The sequence below is a fragment of the Hippoglossus stenolepis genome, chromosome 7, assembly GCF_022539355.2.
Source record: "Hippoglossus stenolepis isolate QCI-W04-F060 chromosome 7, HSTE1.2, whole genome shotgun sequence".
NCBI lineage: Eukaryota > Metazoa > Chordata > Actinopteri > Pleuronectiformes > Pleuronectidae > Hippoglossus > Hippoglossus stenolepis.
In genome coordinates, this window is record NC_061489.1 from 21,340,212 (window position 1) to 21,360,796 (window position 20,585).

Here is a 20,585-nt window from a genome sequence, read left to right on the forward strand (position 1 = left end):
GTTCACAAACTTTTTTTTGAAGGGGCGAGACCCATGGAAGAACCCAACACATTTTGCTCAGTTGAGCGAGCGAACCAAGCTATTTTATTTTCAACCAGCACCAAACAGCAGACTGAGAAATGTCAAGTTTGTGACCATAGTGAAGCTTTTAGGGACAAAAGAGTTCTTATTATCAGTGAATAATTGACTTACATTTGAAGATCAGCAAAACCAACTACATTAATGCTAATGTTACTCCATATATCTGATAGAAATAAGTAACTGTTTGCAAACACATTGGTGGTAATAGTAAGGGGGGGGGGGTCAACCATGTTAATCTAACTGAGAGCTTCAGATGCTTTCTGGGGGGTTTCATTTTTTATAAGAGACATTTGCCTTTATATTTACAGATAGAAACTCTTTTCATCTCTAGAAACCACCAACAAACTCGCTGATGGAAAGATGATTGATATTATTTCCACTGTGGTCGTACATTTAAAAGCCAATCAGATTGCTCAGATTTGTTTCCTCCCACTTAATATTTTTGCTTTCAGATGAAACACTGTATCATGCTTTTCAGAACTCACATGTGGAATAACCAGAAAATGTTGAACATATATTTCCTGCTGATGCTCGGAGTTGGAAGTAAGTTCATGTAGAAAGGTTTGCTTTACTAAAATTTCAAAGTATTGTCTTCATTTTGTCCTAATTTAAAATGTGGCTTGTATACTATATATTTATATATCTGCTCTGTTTACTGTGTTTTCAGGATGCATAGACGAGCTGAGCTTTGAAACAAAGACTGTTCGTATCGGAGATCATTTTAACCTGACGTGTATCAGGAGGTTTTCGGGAACCTTGTTGTGGATCAGGGTTGTTTCTGGAATGTTTCCTGAAGTTTTAGTGAAAACAAATGGCTTTGTGACTCTTGATCCTCGTATTACAGCAAGAAAAGAGCCGGGAACATTTGTTCTGCATATCACAGAAGCAAAGCAAAGCGATACAGCAGTTTACTATTGTATGAAAATACACTTACAAAACTTGACATTTTTAAAAGGAACAGACCTGAGAGTTCAAGGTAAATTCAGCCCAAAGAAATGATAATAAATCTGTTTGTTGGTTGTTTTTTTTATGTTTTAATAGTTTTTCTATTTTTTGTATTCACCAGGAACTGGTGATATGGCTTCAGTTCCTACATCTGCTGCTCATCCTGAACACTCTGTGTATCTGCAGTGCTCAGTCCTCTCTGACACTGTGAACAAGAAATGTCCCGAAGAAAAGTGTATGAGCTGTTTCAAAGATGGATCACGTAGTTTTAATTATACTCGAGGGGACGGTGTTGATGAATATGAAGAGAATCCTGAGAAACCCTCAACAGTGAAATGCAGCTTCTTGAACAACATCAGCTCCTCTGATGCTGGGACTTATTTCTGTGCTTTGGCCACATGTGGAGCGAGAGCTTCTGGAAACGGATCAAAACTCAACACTGAAGGTAATTGCATCATATTTCTTTGTGATTGGGACATGAGTATATAAGGTTATGTCATTTGTGTTGATAATTTAACATTGTAACAGCTCATCACAGCTGATGAAATACTTTTAATTACACTTCTACGATTAGTAATTTTAATGTTTGCCCTTTTTCATTTATGTCAGCAGTTAAAACTTGGAATTTGCAGAAGGACAAGGTCGTTATTTTCCTGTTATTTGCTGCTTTGGCTATTTGCCTGGTTATTATAGCCATTCTCATTTTTTCAATCAGGAATAACAGCAAAAAGTCTGACGGTCAGTCACGGCATTCATGCATTGATTGATTCAGACAGTTTTTGACAAAGGGTGTTTCTCACTAACATTGTGGTATTTTTTTTATTTGCAAACAAATGCAACAGCCACTGGATATCTGGAAGGTCAGCAGGTAAGGTATATACAGTAAAGTAGAGATTTGGGGGGGGTTTTCCCGCTGCTAACATCTGTCATCTCACATCTTTCTGTAATGTTTCCCCAGACAGACGAGGACTCATTGGTTTATTCTACAGTAACCGTCAAAGCCGAGGCAAGGGATCCAAAAACAGCAGAAGAAGAGAGCATCTACTCTGAAGTCAGATTCCTTGGGTTGGATTAATTATCTAAACACTGCATTTGCCAGTTGATGCTCATGTTGTGTGAAAACACACACCTAATTTCACCCTTACGTTAAAAGAGAGTGAATCATGATACAAGGTAACTGGTGTTTATCGAAGCTGTAGGAATCAAATAACTGTAAACATTCAACTAACTAACTAATTAACTTCATGATAGAGTTTTCATCAAAGTTGTGATCTCTGTCTTTTTGTACATGTACAGTATTGCTTATGATAATTTACAGTATATTTATATGTATTTTTTATTCTGTCAACTTCTTCTATGACTCACATCTATGAGTAATGCAGTGACAGGAAGTGGTGGGTGTGTAGATGTGTTGCTTCCTTCTTAATAGACGAGGCATAAATGACCAAAGCACAACTATTAAAATAACAACTCAGAAAGTAATCATGCTACATGACTTTATTTTTTCTATTTTTAATATTACTGATTAAACCTGCTGATATGTTGACACACACACACCGTCATCAATACACATAAATAAAAGATAACAAATCAGTTGTGGTTGGTGTTTACTAACCAAGATTCCAGTGATGTCAGTTCTACTTAGTGAACCTGTGACCTTTACATGTACTCTTCCTCATGTTGAGCTCAGCAGATCAAATTGAGAACGATTTAAATGAGTCAAAGTTACATTGAGGCGTTAGAGTTTTGATTCTTAGGAGCCCGTGCACATTATTCTGAGAGATGACTTCTCTAACAGCAAAGGAGGTTTTGCTGAGACCAACTCTGGCATCAAAGCATCAAAGCATCAAACTTTATTGGATTATTCATTACAAAGTTAATTCATAAGCATTTAATATAATATACAGAGCATAGAACATGAATTTTCTCTTTAATAGTTACTCACAATAAATTTGACAAGGGATATTATTAAGATAAGTGCTCTCTCCAACTTTTCAATTACCAAAAACATGACTGCAAAAATCATTTAATCATCAATTCATACACACATCATTTGTTATTATACATTATTTAATCTATCATCATCTTCTCAATGAGTTGCATCAAAATTATTGTCTGACAGTGTTTCTGATGCTTGAGTATGTACAGTCCTCTGGTAAATTCCTGTTATTCCATCTTGTAGCTTTTCTTGAGTTGAAACCAATTGCGGCATAGTTCATTGCCGCTGCGTCACCATCCTGCAAACAATATGATTCAAAGTTATAAGTAAGACCTGTAATACCACAACCAAGTAATTGTTTTACATGTTCAATATATGATGTCAGCCTGATACAAAGGATCAAGAAGAGGGTGAAAACACAGAATATGGCAGCTGTGAACTCAGCCACCTTCGAGCAGATCCAGAGAACTATAGATCCAAATAGGTGCTAAACAGTAGATACTGGTGGTGTCTTGATGGTCAGTTGCCAAGAAGAGGTATAATTTGCCCTCCTTCTTCTTCAGCATGCGAACTTCATTAGAAGCAGAAGTGACGGAAGTAGAAGTTAAACGAGAGTTTGAACTAGGTGAGGAAACACTGTTCTTACAGAATGATGTTCACAGACAGTTGAAGAAGCTTTGAGGAAACATAAAACAGTGGATGTTTAACTTGGTGTAATTTAATAAGGAAATGTGGTGAATTGACTTTATTCTTTATTTCTAACAGAATATCTGATCTTGCAGTATATTATTCACTTGTAATGACTACAGCTTAAATATGTTATTGCTTATAAGCTCTTACAACACTTAGCTAAGGTTTGGGAAAGGATGTGGTCTGGTTTGACACAGGAAGTCCTCTGTGTTTATTTACATTTAATCAAAAATAAAATCACAAACCTTAACCAAAATCATTTCAATGCCTAAAACCAACTGTGGTTGCAGACATTTCCTTTCTACATCCGCCGTTAACCATTAACTCTCAACATGCATTCGATATTTAGATTTTATTTACCGCATCATTTGGTTGATCGTCAGCTGATCCATCAGGATGGGAAGCAGTCACTGCTCCTGTTTATAGAGGCAAGATAATAATGAAGTGTCTTGACAACTCATTTTACATGTTATACAATGTTAATGCCAGTAGATGTCGCTCTAGCAACAGCATCTCAGACCAAAACAAATTGTGTCTGTCACACCTCCACCCCCTCCATGTTCATACCAAGGTGCTGTCTATACAGTTTATGGGTTTCAGGAAGCCCAGAGAAAGCCCCTCGACACTCAAGCAGATGCATAACTGAATAATATTACCCTTTTATACAAAGGAGCCATAGACTGTGTGTAAAGATGGACATGACAGCTCCCAACAATTGAACCAGAGTGTCCCAATTGCCCACCTGGTGGCTGGCTGCAGTATAGGACGTATGCACCTCCTCCTTGTTTGTGGATGTGACATGGACCAAACAAAAACTAATGTAGTCCAGTCAGTGTCTGAGCCTCTGTGTCAGATGCTTCAGTCAGTAAATGCGTTTGTTAAACTTTTTTGCGCACTCAAACGCTGCTCACTCTCAGATGGCAGCTAGCAGCTCCTTCCAAGTGGAAACCTGAAGCTTTTCATGTAAAAACCATGAAATTAGATCTTAATTATGACATCGCATGTTGATGCTGTTACAAAAACTGGCATTAAAAGAACATAAATGCCACCGGTTTACTTAATAATCCATGTGCACATAATGAACCTACCTTTGCAATGTTCGCAAACAGTCTTTTTCTTTCTGAAGAGAATTAGAGCAACAATCACAATGATGCAGCAGAGCATCAGTGTCCCGAGTGCAATGACCAATGGAAGTTGTTCTTGTCCTGGAATGAGAAAGAATCCCAGAGACATTTCATTACACTGAGTTTACTCTTTCTATCTCTCTCTCGTTCTGCTTCTCCAGAGCTGCAGGGTTGTTATTTTTACTACTGACTGGTGCTGCTATGATTGATAACACTTGATAACACATTATTTTCATTATAACAACCAGTCTGATATTTTTCTCCCCAGTCAGTCGAGGCAGATGGCCGACAACGCAGAGCCTGGTTTTTGGGAACTGTTGGGTTTCTCTAGAACAGTCATTCCCAAAGTGTGGGCCGCGGCCCCCTGGTGGGCCGTGAAGCCACTCCAGGTGGGCCGTGAGAAAATCAGAAAATAAATAGATAAAAAAGTTTCAGATTTGTAAGTAAGCGTTGATTACCACAAAACATTTATGATTGATTTAAAAAAAAGTAATCACCACAGGTAATGAAACAAAGACATGACATTTAAATTCCACGTTGTTCTCATTTTATCGGACCTATATAGCAGGTGTCATTGTTTTTTGCTGACCGTCACATTAACGCATCATTAGCGGGGGAATCATAGGTGAGGGAGAACTTTGTTGTGAGCTGGGTCGAGCAAGATGGAGCAGAGGAAAGCTGCTGATGACGAAGGGGAATCAGAAAGTCAAACTGAATCATTCAAAACTAAAAAGAGGACTCGCAGAAAGGACTCAAGTGAGTAGCTGTCGCTGGCCCAGAGGAAAACCCCCAAGCCTGTGTATGTGTGCTGTGCGCTGAGATGCTAGCTAACGAGACCCTGGGACCGTGTAAAGTGCGCCGCCGCCATTTAGAAACTAAACATGGACAATATTTATCCAAGCCCCGAGAATCTTTTAAAAACACGCTTGAGAGAGCATCGGAGCCAGCTAACACCCCCCCTCTCATCGGGTGAGTTACAGGTGACACAATGTCCCTTCACGCAATATGTGATTCAATATCAAGTATATCGAGATAAACTGCTTGAGGTGTCAGACCAGAGGAATCCCAGTGTTAATGTCAGTTTATGGACATATGACAGCGAGCGGGGTTTTTTTTGGGGGGGGGGGCTTAAACACCTTAAGTATATTTGGTTACGCCTCAAAAGTGTTTTTCTTCTCCCTGATATTCTTGTTGTGCTCTGTTATACAAACAGCAATAATATATTTTTAACAATCCACTATTTGCACTTCATGTTTTTTTTTTACATTGGTTGCTTTGCAAATTGTTACGCTTAAATGTGGATGTTATTGGATTTGCACCGCATATGCCTGCGTTCATATACAATTATTTTTGCTATAAAATGAATAATATTGTAGCCGAGCGTGTTGTTCTCTTTTACTGTCAGGCATCAAAGATGGTTATTGAATCGGGACAACACACCCGTTTATTTTCCTTCACTCTTACAAAACTTCTCTCCCCGACAGAACCCACTTCCGTTAGAACCCCTTCAAAAAAACAGTCCCAACCAACACCCTGCTTATAACAGGACCTACACACCAACCTTCCATAATAAAGCCACTAAATAAAATAGCTTACAATATGTATGGTAATAGTTGATTCTAGTCCTGTGTGTAGATCATATGGTTGTGATTAAAGGTGTGGGTGGGCCGCACAAATTTTTCAGTTTTCAAATTGGGCCGCGGCATTCTTAAGTTTGGGAATGGCTGCTCTAGAATATTGGAAGGTCTTAGGTGTTACCATGTAAAGTGCTTTGAGATAATGTCTGCTGTGATTTGTTAGTTTACAAATAATTAAATTGAATTAGGGCGTCAACAAAACAAATAGTACCACAGGAAATTGAGAGGAAAACACGCGCACACACACACACACACACACACACACACACACACACACACACACAAATCAAAAACAGAGAAGTTAGTTGAAGCAAAGGGAAGCCAAACCCCACCCAAAATCAGATTGATTCCATTATAATCCTCATTGAGCCTGTAAACTGTGTAAACTAATCCAATAGTTCCCAACATTGAGCAGTCAAAGCAAGTGTATGAATCATCAAGGAAATGTCCTGTAGCTGTATGGAGAAGAAGAACCTTCTCTTTTCTATCATCAGCACAGTGCTCAGAAACTAACAGAGCAATTAGGAAATATGGATGGATCTTGATTTCATTAAAACTTTACAACATACTCATCTCCACTTTGGTTCCTTCACCAAACAGGATCTCTCCACATGTGACCACAGCGCAGTAGTAAGTCCCAGCATCTGAGGAGTTCTGTATAGTTTTGGACAGACTGTAGACGCAGCTCTTCTCCTCTTGTTCATCTCTCCTGCTGCTCTGAGTGTAAATGAAGCCGGGATGGGAGCGTCCTGATCCGGCTCTGAACCAGTGCACACTGTGTTCACCTGGACACTGGACCAGGTTCTCTTTGTGCTTGAAGAGAAGTGAACACTCGAGAGTCGTCGAGTTTCCCGGCTGGACTGACGCAGTCTCCGGACTTTGTTTGACATAGATGTGTTTCTGCTGATTTTTATGATCTGTGTGAATCACAAGATGAAAAGGAAAATGAAGGAACTACAATTGTATGCGTAGAAAACAAAGACTAAAATGAACTTACTTTACCTTTCACAGCCAAAATTGTGCCATTAATAAAAGTAAATATATATGCCTCTCCTGCTTGACAGAAGTATGTTGCTTCATCGTCTTTGCTTATATTTCTTATGGTAAGAATATACAGATCACCCACTGTCTTGACTGTGAATCTCGGGCTGTCAAATTGTCCTTGAAGCTTTGTATCCGGAGAAGCTCCTTTAGCAAGTGTTTGGACCATGTATCCAAAATTCAGCTTATACCAGAAAAACAACCAGGCTTCTTTCCCAGAAACTGAACATATCAGATTGATGTTATCACCGAGGTTAGCCACAATCAAAGGGATCTGCTGAGGAACCTCCACAGTCTGATGTAGAGCTAAAGAACAGAGAAACAGTGAGAGTTATACGACAGGACAAAAAGAAACACTTCAAAAACAACAATTAATTATTACAGGCTAATGTGTTTTTGCCATATTTCCACCACATCAGTGGTTAGAAACTACACTTACATACTTACATAATGTGGTTAGGAGAATCAAAGCAGACAGTCCTTCGATCATTGTTGTATATTGGCCTGTGTTTGCGTAACTGATGTCGTCCCACTCAAATGGAACATTTAGTCACAGTGGAAATCATAGTGATTGGCTGGTATAGTAAATACACTTCCTGTAAAATTTAGGTTCTTCTTTTCCACTGAGAGATTAGCCAATGACACTTTCTCTCTCTCTAATGTGTGTGTGTGTGTGTGTGTGTGTGTGTGTGTGTGTGTGTGTGTGTATATATATATATTTTTTCCCCCCCAACAACGTAAACATGACTAACACTGAATTATTGTATATACTATAATATACAAATATACATCAATACTGCGAAAACCATATTTAAAGTGTATGTTTTTGTCATGATTCATTTGTGTTTCAGCACATGGTCATGATTTGAATACATTTGAAATAACTTTATCATAAACTGTAGATAGACAGTTGTAGCTTGTATTATTTTCATATTATCAACAATTATAACATGTAACTGTTGATGGCTAATAATGATTTATAAATATGTATTTGTGCAAAATTAAGTTCAACACATTTACAGTATCATGTTAATTTACTTACAATAATGTTTAAACAATTCTTTCCAGGGTTCACACATTTCGAGCTGCTTAGGTTAAGTGCTACTTAAGTATATTTTTGAGATACAGTACTTGTATCAGCCTCATTTCATGTTATTTGATAACCCTATTTCTATACATCTATATTTCCCACTTCTTTTTATGATTTATATTTTCTCATAAAATTTTGCTTGCATAATTTTTTGTTTTTAAAACATTTGATGCACTTATAAAATAGTAGAATATAATTATTTTTCCACCTCTGCTGGGTTAGGGGTAATTAAGGGGTTAGGGTTTATCTAGTGCTATTTATCCAATGACGTGTTGCTAAATCCCTCTCTGCTAATTCAGAAGGTCTTCAGTCTGTGAAACAGGATCCATCAACAGTTAAAACAACATTCAGCCGTTCAAGGAGAAAAAGGACTAATCTCTGCCACGCTCCTGTAAACTATGCAATGATATGAAACACGTAACATTTGTGCTGGAGCATTTTCGATAAGACTCTTCTGCTGAAGAAGCGCCAACCTCCTAAGCAGGAAGCCTCTCTAAGGTGTGAAGTGTCAATGGAGAGTTTAAAAACCAGACAACCACAAGTTCTCAGATTACGCTGTTTCAAATCTACACACCTCAAGTATCAAGGTGTTTCGGGCCTCTTCTTGATGATACATTCGATGGTTTTACATCAGTCTAGACTCACAGAGCTTCACTGTTTACAAACTATCTTCCTGTCATACTGAAGATGTCTGGGGACAACTCAAATGTCAGGTCATCTGTTGTCTAAACAGAATTTTTCTTCCCACAGGACAGAAAATCAAGACTAAATATTGAGATTGAAATGGAATAGAATGAACTGTGAGACTCCTTCCTAGCCAAGCTAGCCTAGTTGTGCTTTGATGATAAACACTTACCATATACATGTCTGTTGCTGAGCCTTACCACTTAAAAGCAGATGTGTCATCTCTTCTCAGCACTAAGACATAAGTTGGACACTAAACAGTATATGTACAGCTGGGCTGAACTGTCACATTTCATTCCGGCTTTTCTCTGAAAATACAAATTTCAAAAAGCACTGATGTAAGATGATGATGATCAAATAACCTGTAATAATGAATTGGGTAAAGAAAAGCCAACTTTATCATGGAAGTAAGATCAAAGTGTTTACTCTCAATTTTAAATAATCCTAAAATAGCCTAAAGAAATCAGTGAGAATATCATCTTTTATGCAGCAGGGACAGTGTGGTATCTCCAACCATCTCTTTAAGTGTTGTGGGATTGGTTCATCCTTTGTGCTGCAGCCTCCCATCGGAAATCGAATTGGTTTCTTTCGGTGTCATAACGTTATGTTGTTGAAACAGAGACAAGATAAGGTTACATTGATGGGGGCAGTTTCAGCACTACAGTCGTTATCTTTTCACCACAGAGAGTAGAAATGAAATAAATGAGCCTTGTGAGGCTTACTATACATGATGACATAATGTCTCATTGTGAACACAAAAAAATACGTGCTTTATAAATTTAATTTCTTACTTCTCATTAAACCAACAAAAGTCTTTTCATTTGTTTGTATCGCAGCACTGTGGTATTTGCACACCAGTGCCTGTGAAACAACAAAGTCTGCTGCAGTAGCTGAGCTGTGATGTAGGCTGTGGTTGGCTACTGCTCTGCTCCGACAGACCACCAAGCACATTTACTCAGAATGAATCATTGTATGCATCAACAGGATACGTAACTAGGTACAAGAAGCCTCTAAATTTAGCAACACTGGTCTGTTTTGAGGTCCAAATTGTTGGTTAAAGCGTTTGTATTCCGACAATCTGCTATTATAAAAAGATCAGCTAAAGGCAAGAGACGACAAAAATTCACACCTCCCACAACCACAATTTTCCATTTAGCGTTGTTTATCACCACATGCATGTGTGTGTGAAAGAGAACGTATGAGAGGCCCCATGAGAGGGAATTAACCCTGGTCTCACACAGACCAGTACAGTATACTCTCTCACATGTACCATCAGTCTCTCTCACACACACTTCCAAGAGAGATAATTCATAATTGCTCTAACACTTAATATAATACTCTCAGACATGCACCACTATACTCTTACTCAAACACTAATATACTCTCTTACATGCACAATCATGATCTCTCTTATTTACGATCATACTCTCATACACACAACACTGATCTCTCTTGCACAGAGATATTATATTTGAAACAGAATAATTGCACATGTAGGAGAAATTAATAGTACATGTGAATGCAAATAAAATGTGTGAGGAACAAAATGACAGTGAATGTAAGACAGCATGATATGATATGTGATGAGAACAGTAGTTTGTGTGAGAACCCCAACATTAACCTAAATATAATTTCTAAATTTGTGTCTGAATCCAGCCTTAACTATTGTGGCTGACACCTGTCCTGATGGGCTCAGGTCAGGTGTCCATACTGATACATACAGATTTACATTTATTTACTGAATTGGGAAATACTGTAAAATAATAATTACATTTATTTTTAATTTTAGGATAATTTAAAATTGCAGAGAGAATTGAGAGTAAACACTTTGATCTTACTTCCATTATAAAGTTGGCTTTTCTTTACCCAATTCATTATTACAGATTATTTGATCATCATCTTACATCAGTGGTTTTTGAAATTTGTATTTTCAGAGAAAAGCCAGAATGAAATGTGACAGTTCAGCCCAGCTGTACATATACTGTTTAGTGTCCGACTTATGTCTTAGTGCTGAGAAGAGATGACACATCTGCTTTTAAGTGGTAAGGCTCAGCAACAGACATGTCTACAGTAAGCGTTTATCATCAAAGCACAACGTTGGCTACATAATGAGCTTTATATAGGTGTGAGGAGGAAGGAGTCTCTCAGTTCATTCTATTTCATTTTAATGTCAACATTTAGTCTTGATTTTCTGTCCTGTGGGAAGAAAAATTCTGTTTAGACAACAGATGACCTGACATTTGAGTTGTCCCCAGACATCTTCAGTAGGACAGGAAGATAGTTTGTAAACAGTGAAGCTCTGCGAGTCTAGACTGATGTAAAACCATCGACTGTATCATCAAGAAGAGGCCGAAACACCTTGTGATGGTGTGTAGATTTGAAACAGCGTAATCTGAGCACTTGTGGTGGTCAGGTTTTTAAACTCTCCATCCACACTTCACACCTCAGAGAGGTTCCTGTTTGGGAACTTGGCGCTTCTTCAGCAGAGTCTTATCGTAAATGCTCCAGCACAAATGTTACGTGAGTAAAACATATCAAATGTTTTTCATAGACCTGGTTGTAATCCAATGAATTCTTTTTTTTGTAATTTAGAGAAGTTTCATATCACTGCACAGTTTACAGGAGCGTGGCAGAGATTAGTCATTTTTCTCCTTGAACGGCTGAATGTTGTTTTAACTGTTGATGGATCCTGTTTCACAGACTGAAGACCTTAATTAGCAGAGAGGGATTTAGCAACACGTCATTGGATAAATAGCACTAGATAAACCCTAACCCCTTAATTACCCCTAACCCAGCAGAGGTGGAAAAATAATTATATTATAATATTTTACTTGTGCATCAAATGTATCGCAAGCAAAATTGAATGCAAGCAAAATTTAATGAGAAAGTAGAAATCATAAAAAGACGTGGTAAATATAGATGTATAGAAATAGGGTTATCAAATAACATGAAATGAGGCTGATACAAGTACTGTATCTCAAAAATATTCTTAGGTAGCACTTAACCTAAGCAGCTCGAAATGTGTGAACCCTGGAGACTATTGTTTAAACATTATTGTAAAGTGAAATTAACATGATACTGTAAATGTGTTGAACTTAATTTTGCACAAATACATATTTATAAATCATTGTTATGCATCAACAGTTACATGTTATAATTGTTGATAATAGAAAATAATACAAGCTACAACTGTCTATCTACAGTTTATGATAAAGTTATTTCTAAAATGTATTCAAATCATGACCATGTGCTTTGAAACACAAATGAATCATGACAAAAACATACACTTTAAATATGCAGTTTTCACAGTATTAATGTATATTTGTATATTATAGTGTATATAATCATTTCTATAATTCAGTGTTAGAGTCATGTTTAAGTTGTTGAAACATATACATATGTGTGGGTATACATATATATGTATACACACACACACACACACACACACACACACACACACACACACACACACACACACACACACACACACACACACACACACACACACACACACACACACACACACACACACACACACACACACACACATTAGAGAGAGAGAAAGTGTCATTGGCTGATCTCTCAGTGGAAAAGAAGAACCTAAATTTTACAGGAAGTGTATTTACTATACCAGCCAATCACTATGATTTCCACTGTGACTAAATGTTCCATTTGAGTGGGACGACATCAGTTACGCAAACACAGGCCAATATACAACAATGATCGAAGGACTGTCTGCTTTGATTCTCCTAACCACATTATGTAAGTATGTAAGTGTAGTTTCTAACCACTGATGTGGTGGAAATATGGCAAAAACACATTAGCCTGTAATAATTAATTGTTGTTTTTGAAGTGTTTCTTTTTGTCCTGTCGTATAACTCTCACTGTTTCTCTGTTCTTTAGCTCTACATCAGACTGTGGAGGTTCCTCAGCAGATCCCTTTGATTGTGGCTAACCTCGGTGATAACATCAATCTGATATGTTCAGTTTCTGGGCAAGAAGCCTGGTTGTTTTTCTGGTATAAGCTGAATTTTGGAGACATGGTCCAAACACTTGCTAAAGGAGCTTCTCCGGATATAAAGCTTCAAGGACAATTTGACAGCCCGAGATTCACAGTCAAGACAGTGGGTGATCTGTATATTCTTACCATAAGAAATATAAGCAAAGACGATGAAGCAACATACTTCTGTCAAGCAGGAGAGCCATATATACTGACTTTTATTAATGGCACAATTTTGGCTGTGAAAGGTAAAGTAAGTTCATTTTAGTCTTTGTTTGCTACGACGTACATAATTGTAGTTCCTTCATTTTCCTTTTCATCTTGTGATTCACACAGATCATAAAAATCAGCAGAAACACATCTATGTCAAACAAAGTCCGGAGACTGCGTCAGTCCAGCTGGGAAACTCGACGACTCTCCAGTGTTCACTTCTCTTCAAGCACAAAGAGAACCTGGTCCAGTGTCCAGGTGAACACAGTGTGCACTGGTTCAGAGCCGGATCAGGACGCTCCCATCCCGGCTTCATTTACACTCAGAGCAGCAGGAGAGATGAACAAGAGGAGAAGAGCTGCGTCTACAGTCTGTCCAAAACTATACACAACTCCTCAGATGCTGGGACTTACTACTGCGCTGTGGTCACATGTGGAGAGATCCTGTTTGGTGAAGGAACCAAAGTGGAGATGAGTATGTTGTAAAGTTTTAATGAAATCAAGATCCATCCATATTTCCTAATTGCTCTGTTAGTTTCTGAGCACTGTGCTGATGATAGAAAAGAGAAGGTTCTTCTTCTCCATACAGCTACAGGACATTTCCTTGATGATTCATACACTTGCTTTGACTGCTCAATGTTGGGAACTATTGGATTAGTTTACACAGTTTACAGGCTCAATGAGGATTATAATGGAATCAATCTGATTTTGGGTGGGGTTTGGCTTCCCTTTGCTTCAACTAACTTCTCTGTTTTTGATTTGCTTGTGTGTGTGCGTGTGTGTGTGTGTGTGTGTGTGTGTGTGTGTGTGTGTGTGTGTGTGTGTGTGTGTGTGTGTGTGTGTGTGTGTGTGCGCGTTTTCCTCTCAATTTCCTGTGGTACTATTTGTTTTGTTGACGCCCTAATTCAATTTAATTATTGGTAAACTAACAAATCACAGCAGACATTATCTCAAAGCACTTTACATGGTAACACCTAAGACCTTCCAATATTCTAGAGCAGCCATTCCCAAACTTAAGAATGCCGCGGCCCAATTTGAAAACTGAAAAATTTGTGCGGCCCACCCACACCTTTAATCACAACCATATGATCTACACACAGGACTAGAATCAACTATTACCATACATATTGTAAGCTATTTTATTTAGTGGCTTTATTATGGAAGGTTGGTGTGTAGGTCCTGTTATAAGCAGGGTGTTGGTTGGGACTGTTGCTTTGAAGGGGTTCTAACGGAAGTGGGTTCTGTCGGGAGAGAAGTTTTGTAAGAGTGAAGGAAAATAAACGGGTGTGTTGTCCCGATTCAATAACCATCTTTGATGCCTGACAGTAAAAGAGAACAACACGCTCGGCTACAATATTATTCATTTTGTAGCAAAAATAATTGTATATGAACGCAGGCATATGCGGTGCAAATCCAATAACATCCACATTTAAGCGTAACAATTTGCAAAGCAACCAATGTAAAAAAAAAACATGAAGTGCAAATAGTGGATTGTTAAAAATATATTATTGCTGTTTGTATAACAGAGCACAACAAGAATATCAGGGAGAAGAAAAACACTTTTGAGGCGTAACCAAATATACTTAAGGCGTTTAAGGCCCCCCCCCCAAAAAAAACCCCGCTCGCTGTCATATGTCCATAAACTGACATTAACACTGGGATTCCTCTGGTCTGACACCTCAAGCAGTTTATCTCGATATACTTGATATTGAATCACATATTGCGTGAAGGGACATTGTGTCACCTGTAACTCACCCGATGAGAGGGGGGGTGTTAGCTGGCTCCGATGCTCTCTCAAGCGTGTTTTTAAATTCTCGGGGCTTGGATAAATATTGTCCATGTTTAGTTTCTAAATGGCGGCGGCGCACTTTGGTCCCAGGGTCTCGTTAGCTAGCATCTCAGCGCACAGCACCATACACAGGCTTGGGGGTTTTCCTCTGGGCCAGCGACAGCTACTCACTTGAGTCCTTTCGGAGTCCTCTTTTAGTTTTGAATGATTCAGTTTGACTTTCTGATTCCCTTCGTCATCAGCAGCTTTCCTCTGCTCCATCTTGCTCGACCCAGCTCACAACAAAGTTCTCCTCACCTGTGATTCCCCACTAATGATGCGTTAATGTGACGGTCAGCAAAAACAATGACACCTGCTATATAGGTCCGATAAAATGAGAACAACGTGGAATTTAAATGTCATGTCTTTGTTTCATTACCTGTGGTGATTACTTTTTTAAATCAATCATAAATGTTTTGTGGTAATCAACGCTTACTTACAAATCTGAAACTTTTTATCTATTTATTTTCTGATTTTCTCACGGCCCACCTGGAGTGGCTTCACGGCCCACCAGGGGCCGCGTTACTGGGAATGACTGTTCTAGAGAAACCCAACAGTTCCCAAAACCAGGCTCTGCGTTGTCGCCATCTGCCTCGACTGACTGGGGAGAAAAATATCAGACTGGTTGTTATAATGAAAATAATGTGTTATCAAGTGTTATCAATCATAGCAGCACCAGTCAGTAGTAAAAATAACAACCCTGCAGCTCTGGAGAAGCAGAGCGAGAGAGATAGAAAGAGTAAACTCAGTGTAATGAAATGTCTCTGGGATTCTTTCTCATTCCAGGACAAGAACAACTTCCATTGGTCATTGCTCTGGACACTGATGCTCTGCTGCATCATTGTGATTGTTGCTCTAATTCTCTTCAGAAAGAAAAGACTGTTTCGAACATTGCAAAGGTAGGTTCATTATGTGCACATGGATTATTAAGTAAACCGGTGGCATTTATGTTCTTTTAATGCCAGTTTTGTAACAGCATCAACATGCGATGTCATAATTAAGATCTAATTTCATGGTTTTTACATGAAAAGCTTCAGGTTTCCACTTGGAAGGAGCTGCTAGCTGCCATCTGAGAGTGAGCAGCGTTTGAGTGCGCAAAAAAGTTTAACAAACGCATTTACTGACTGAAGCATCTGACACAGAGGCTCAGACACTGACTGGACTACATTAGTTTTTGTTTGGTCCATGTCACATCCACAAACAAGGAGGAGGTGCATACGTCCTATACTGCAGCCAGCCACCAGGTGGGCAATTGGGACACTCTGGTTTAATTTTTTGGAGCTGTCATGTCCATCTTTACACACAGTCTATGGCTCCTTTGTATAAAAGGGTAATATTATTCAGTTATGCATCTGCTTGAGTGTCGAGGGGCTTTCTCTGGGCTTCCTGAAACCCATAAACTGTATAGACAGCACCTTGGTATGAACATGGAGGGGTGGGGGGGGGTGGAGGTGTGACAGACACAATTTGTTTTGGTCTGAGATGCTGTTTCTAGAGCGACATAACATTTAAAATGAGTTGTCAAGACACTTCATTATTATCTTGCCTCTATAAACAGGAGCAGTGACTGCTTCCCATCCTGATGGATCAGCTGACGATCAACCAAATGATGCGGTAAATAAAATCTAAATATCGAATGCATGTTGAGAGTTAATGGTTAACGGCGGATGTAGAAAGGAAATGTCTGCAACCACAGTTGGTTTTAGGCATTGAAATGATTTTGGTTAAGGTTTGTGATTTTATTTTTGATTAAATGTAAATAAACACAGAGGACTTCCTGTGTCAAACCAGACCACATCCTTTCCCAAACCTTAGCTAAGTGTTGTAAGAGCTTATAAGCAATAACATATTTAAGCTGTAGTCATTACAAGTGAATAATATACTGCAAGATCAGATATTCTGTTAGAAATAAAGAATAAAGTCAATTCACCACATTTCCTTATTAAATTACACCAAGTTAAACATCCACTGTTTTATGTTTCCTTCAAAGCTTCTTCAACTGTCTGTGAACATCATTCTGTAAGAACAGTGTTTCCTCACCTAGTTCAAACTCTCGTTTAACTTCTACTTCCGTCACTTCTGCTTCTAATGAAGTTTGCATGCTGAAGAAGAAGGAGGGCAAATTATAACCTCTTCTTGGCAACTGACCATCAAGACACCACCAGTATCTACTGTTTAGCACCTATTTGGATCTATAGTTCTCTGGATCTGCTCGAAGGTGGCTGAGTTCACAGCTGCCATATTCTGTGTTTTCACCCTCTCTCTTGATCCTTTGTATCAGGCTGGACATCATATATTTGAACATGTAAAACAATTACTTGGTTGTGGTATTACAGGTCTTACTTATAACTTTGAATCATATTGTTTGCAGGATGGTGACGCAGCGGCAATGAACTATGCCGCAATTGGTTTCAACTCAAGAAAAGCTACAAGATGGAATAACAGGAATTTACCAGAGGACTGTACATACTCAAGCATCAGAAACACTGTCAGACAATAATTTTGATGCAACTCATTGAGAAGATGATGATGGATTAAATAATGTATAATAACAAATGATGTGTGTATGAATTGATTGATTAAAAGATTTTTGCAGTCATGTTTATGGTAATTGAATTTTTTAGTTAACGTTGGAGAGAGCACTTATCTTAATATTATCCCTTGTTAAATTTATTGTGAGTAACTAATTAAAGAGAAAATTCATGTTCTATGCTTTGTATATTATATTAAATGCTTATGAATTAACTTTGTAATGAATAATCCAATAAAGTTTGATGCTTGGAGGGACCAGAGTTGGTCTCAGCAAAACCTCCTTTGCTGTTAGAGAAGTCGTCTTAGAATAATGTGCACGGGCTCCTAAGAATCAAAACTCTAACGCCTCAATGTAACTTTGACTCATTTAAATCGTTCTCAATTTGATCTGCTGAGCTCAACATGAGGAAGAGTACATGTAAAGGTCACAGGTTCACTAAGTAGAACTGACATCACTGGAATCTTGGTTAGTAAACACCAACCACAACTGATTTGTTATCTTTTATTTATGTGTATTGATGACGGTGTGTGTGTGTCAACATATCAGCAGGTTTAATCAGTAATATTAAAAATAGAAAAAATAAAGTCATGTAGCATGATTACTTTCTGAGTTGTTATTTTAATAGTTGTGCTTTGGTCATTTATGCCTCGTCTATTAAGAAGGAAGCAACACATCTACACACCCACCACTTCCTGTCACTGCATTACTCATAGATGTGAGGCATAGAAGAAGTTGACAGAATAAAAAATACATATAAATATACTGTAAATTATCATAAGCAATACTGTACATGTACAAAAAGACAGAGATCACAACTTTGATGAAAACTCTATCATGAAGTTAATTAGTTAGTTAGTTGAATGTTTACAGTTATTTGATTCCTACAGCTTCGATAAACACCAGTTACCTTGTATCATGATTCACTCTCTTTTAACGTAAGGGTGAAATTAGGTGTGTGTTTTCACACAACATGAGCATCAACTGGCAAATGCAGTGTTTAGATAATTAATCCAACCCAAGGAATCTGACTTCAGAGTAGATGCTCTGTTCTTCTGCTGTTTTTGGATCCCTTGCCTCGGCTTTGACGGTTACTGTAGAATAAACCAATGAGTCCTCGTCTGTCTGGGGAAACATTACAGACAAATGTGAGATGACAGATGTTAGCAGCGGGAAAACCCCCCCCAAATCTCTACTTTACTGTATAGACCTTACCTGCTGACCTTCCAGATATCCAGTGGCTGTTGCATTTGTTTGCAAAGCAACTGAAGCTATATTATAATAAAAAAAATACCACAATGTTAGTGAGAAACACCCTTTGTCAAAAACTGTTTCAATCAATCAGTGCATGAATGCCGTGACTGACCGTCAGACTTTTGCTGTTATTCCTGATTGAAAAAATGAGAATGGCTATAATAACCAGGCAAATAGCCAAAGCAGCAAATAACAGGAAAATAACGACCTTGTCCTTCTGCAAATTCCAAGTTTTAACTGCTGACATAAATGAAAAAGGGCAAACATTAAAATTACTAATCGTAGAAGTGTAATTAAAAGTATTTCATCAGCTGTGATGAGCTGTTACAATGTTAAATTATGGACACAAATGACATAACCTTATATACTCATGTCCCAATCACAAAGAAATATGATGCAATTACCTTCAGTGTTGAGTTTTGATCCGTTTCCAGAAGCTCTCGCTCCACATGTGGCCAAAGCACAGAAATAAGTCCCAGCATCAGAGGAGCTGATGTTGTTCAAGAAGCTGCATTTCACTGTTGAGGGTTTCTCAGGATTCTCTTCATATTCATCAACACCGTCCCCTCGAGTATAATTAAAACTACGTGATCCATCTTTGAAACAGCTCATACACTTTTCTTCGGGACATTTCTTGTTCACAGTGTCAGAGAGGACTGAGCACTGCAGATACACAGAGTGTTCAGGATGAGCAGCAGATGTAGGAACTGAAGCCATATCACCAGTTCCTGGTGAATACAAAAAATAGAAAAACTATTAAAACATAAAAAAAACAACCAACAAACAGATTTATTATCATTTCTTTGGGCTGAATTTACCTTGAACTCTCAGGTCTGTTCCTTTTAAAAATGTCAAGTTTTGTAAGTGTATTTTCATACAATAGTAAACTGCTGTATCGCTTTGCTTTGCTTCTGTGATATGCAGAACAAATGTTCCCGGCTCTTTTCTTGCTGTAATACGAGGATCAAGAGTCACAAAGCCATTTGTTTTCACTAAAACTTCAGGAAACATTCCAGAAACAACCCTGATCCACAACAAGGTTCCCGATAACCTCCTGATACACGTCAGGTTAAAATGATCTCCGATACGAACAGTCTTTGTTTCAAAGCTCAGCTCGTCTATGCATCCTGAAAACACAGTAAACAGAGCAGATATATAAATATATATGTATACAAGCCACATTTTAAATTACTACAAAATGAAATTGAAATTTGAGTAAATCAAACCTTTCTACATGAACTTACATCCAACTCCGAGCATCAGCAGGAAATATAATATGTTCAACATTTTCTGGTTATTCCACATGTGAGTTCTGAAAAGCATGATACAGTGTTTCATCTGAAAGCAAAAATATTAAGTGGGAGGAAACAAATCTGAGCAATCTGATTGGCTTTTAAATGTACGACCACAGTGGAAATAATATCAATCATCTTTCCATCAGCGAGTTTGTTGGTGGTTTCTAGAGATGAAAAGAGTTTCTATCTGTAAATATAAAGGCAAATGTCTCTTATAAAAATGAAACCCCCAGAAAGC

The 20,585-nt window shown here is 38.1% G+C and overlaps 4 protein-coding genes and 1 long non-coding RNA gene across 18 annotated transcripts in view; 3 read left to right on the forward strand and 2 right to left on the reverse strand.

The window, feature by feature from the left end:
• Positions 1–2,508, forward strand: part of LOC118112718 — a 35,777-nt gene extending 33,269 nt beyond the window's left edge. For 2 of the 7 annotated variants that reach the window (XM_047340602.1, XM_047340601.1), the window contains exons 2-6: positions 749–1,057; positions 1,148–1,471; positions 1,636–1,764; positions 1,869–1,894; positions 1,985–2,508. In XM_047340602.1, coding sequence (XP_047196558.1) covers positions 865–1,057; positions 1,148–1,471; positions 1,636–1,764; positions 1,869–1,894; positions 1,985–2,101 — 789 coding nt within the window. In that variant the 5' untranslated portion in view covers positions 749–864 and the 3' untranslated portion in view covers positions 2,102–2,508. Of the gene's footprint in view, positions 1–567; positions 625–748; positions 1,058–1,147; positions 1,472–1,635; positions 1,765–1,868; positions 1,895–1,984 lie in introns of those variants that run through there. The other 5 variants (XM_047340598.1, XM_047340599.1, XM_047340603.1 and 2 more) reach the window with 5 other exon arrangements.
• On the reverse strand, positions 2,509–8,061 carry LOC118112472. 3 transcript variants are annotated; one of them, XM_047340596.1, is made up of 6 exons: positions 7,905–8,061; positions 7,419–7,763; positions 6,986–7,333; positions 4,744–4,860; positions 4,016–4,071; positions 2,509–3,263 (listed from the first exon to the last, which is right to left on the reverse strand). In XM_047340596.1, the coding sequence occupies exons 1-6, from the start codon at positions 7,945–7,947 to the stop codon at positions 3,135–3,137; spliced, it is 1,038 nt and encodes a 345-aa protein (XP_047196552.1). In that variant the 5' UTR covers positions 7,948–8,061; the 3' UTR covers positions 2,509–3,134. The 3 variants fall into 3 exon arrangements, with proteins under 3 accessions (XP_047196552.1, XP_047196553.1, XP_035017701.2); XM_047340597.1 differs by having other exon boundaries at positions 7,897–8,004; XM_035161810.2 differs by lacking the exon at positions 4,016–4,071 and having other exon boundaries at positions 3,037–3,263.
• Positions 8,062–12,836: 4,775 nt separating this feature from the next.
• On the forward strand, positions 12,837–14,235 carry LOC124852091. Its single transcript, XM_047340606.1, has 3 exons — positions 12,837–12,993; positions 13,135–13,479; positions 13,568–14,235. The coding sequence occupies exons 1-3, from the start codon at positions 12,951–12,953 to the stop codon at positions 13,924–13,926; spliced, it is 747 nt and encodes a 248-aa protein (XP_047196562.1). The 5' UTR covers positions 12,837–12,950; the 3' UTR covers positions 13,927–14,235.
• A 1,915-nt stretch (positions 14,236–16,150) lies between these two features.
• LOC124852092 lies at positions 16,151–17,868 on the forward strand. Its single transcript, XR_007032834.1, has 3 exons — positions 16,151–16,167; positions 16,827–16,882; positions 17,640–17,868. It is a non-coding gene; the product is annotated as an uncharacterized LOC124852092 (long non-coding RNA).
• Positions 17,869–18,399: 531 nt separating this feature from the next.
• On the reverse strand, positions 18,400–20,383 carry LOC124852083. Of its 6 annotated transcripts, none has more exons than XM_047340578.1 (6): positions 20,297–20,383; positions 19,871–20,179; positions 19,457–19,780; positions 19,261–19,289; positions 19,014–19,039; positions 18,400–18,923 (listed from the first exon to the last, which is right to left on the reverse strand). In XM_047340578.1, the coding sequence occupies exons 2-6, from the start codon at positions 20,061–20,063 to the stop codon at positions 18,890–18,892; spliced, it is 606 nt and encodes a 201-aa protein (XP_047196534.1). In that variant the 5' UTR covers positions 20,064–20,179; positions 20,297–20,383; the 3' UTR covers positions 18,400–18,889. The 6 variants fall into 6 exon arrangements, with proteins under 6 accessions (XP_047196534.1, XP_047196530.1, XP_047196533.1 ...); XM_047340574.1 differs by having other exon boundaries at positions 19,014–19,069; positions 19,165–19,289; XM_047340577.1 differs by having other exon boundaries at positions 19,261–19,292.
• Between the last annotated feature and the right edge of the window lie 202 nt (positions 20,384–20,585).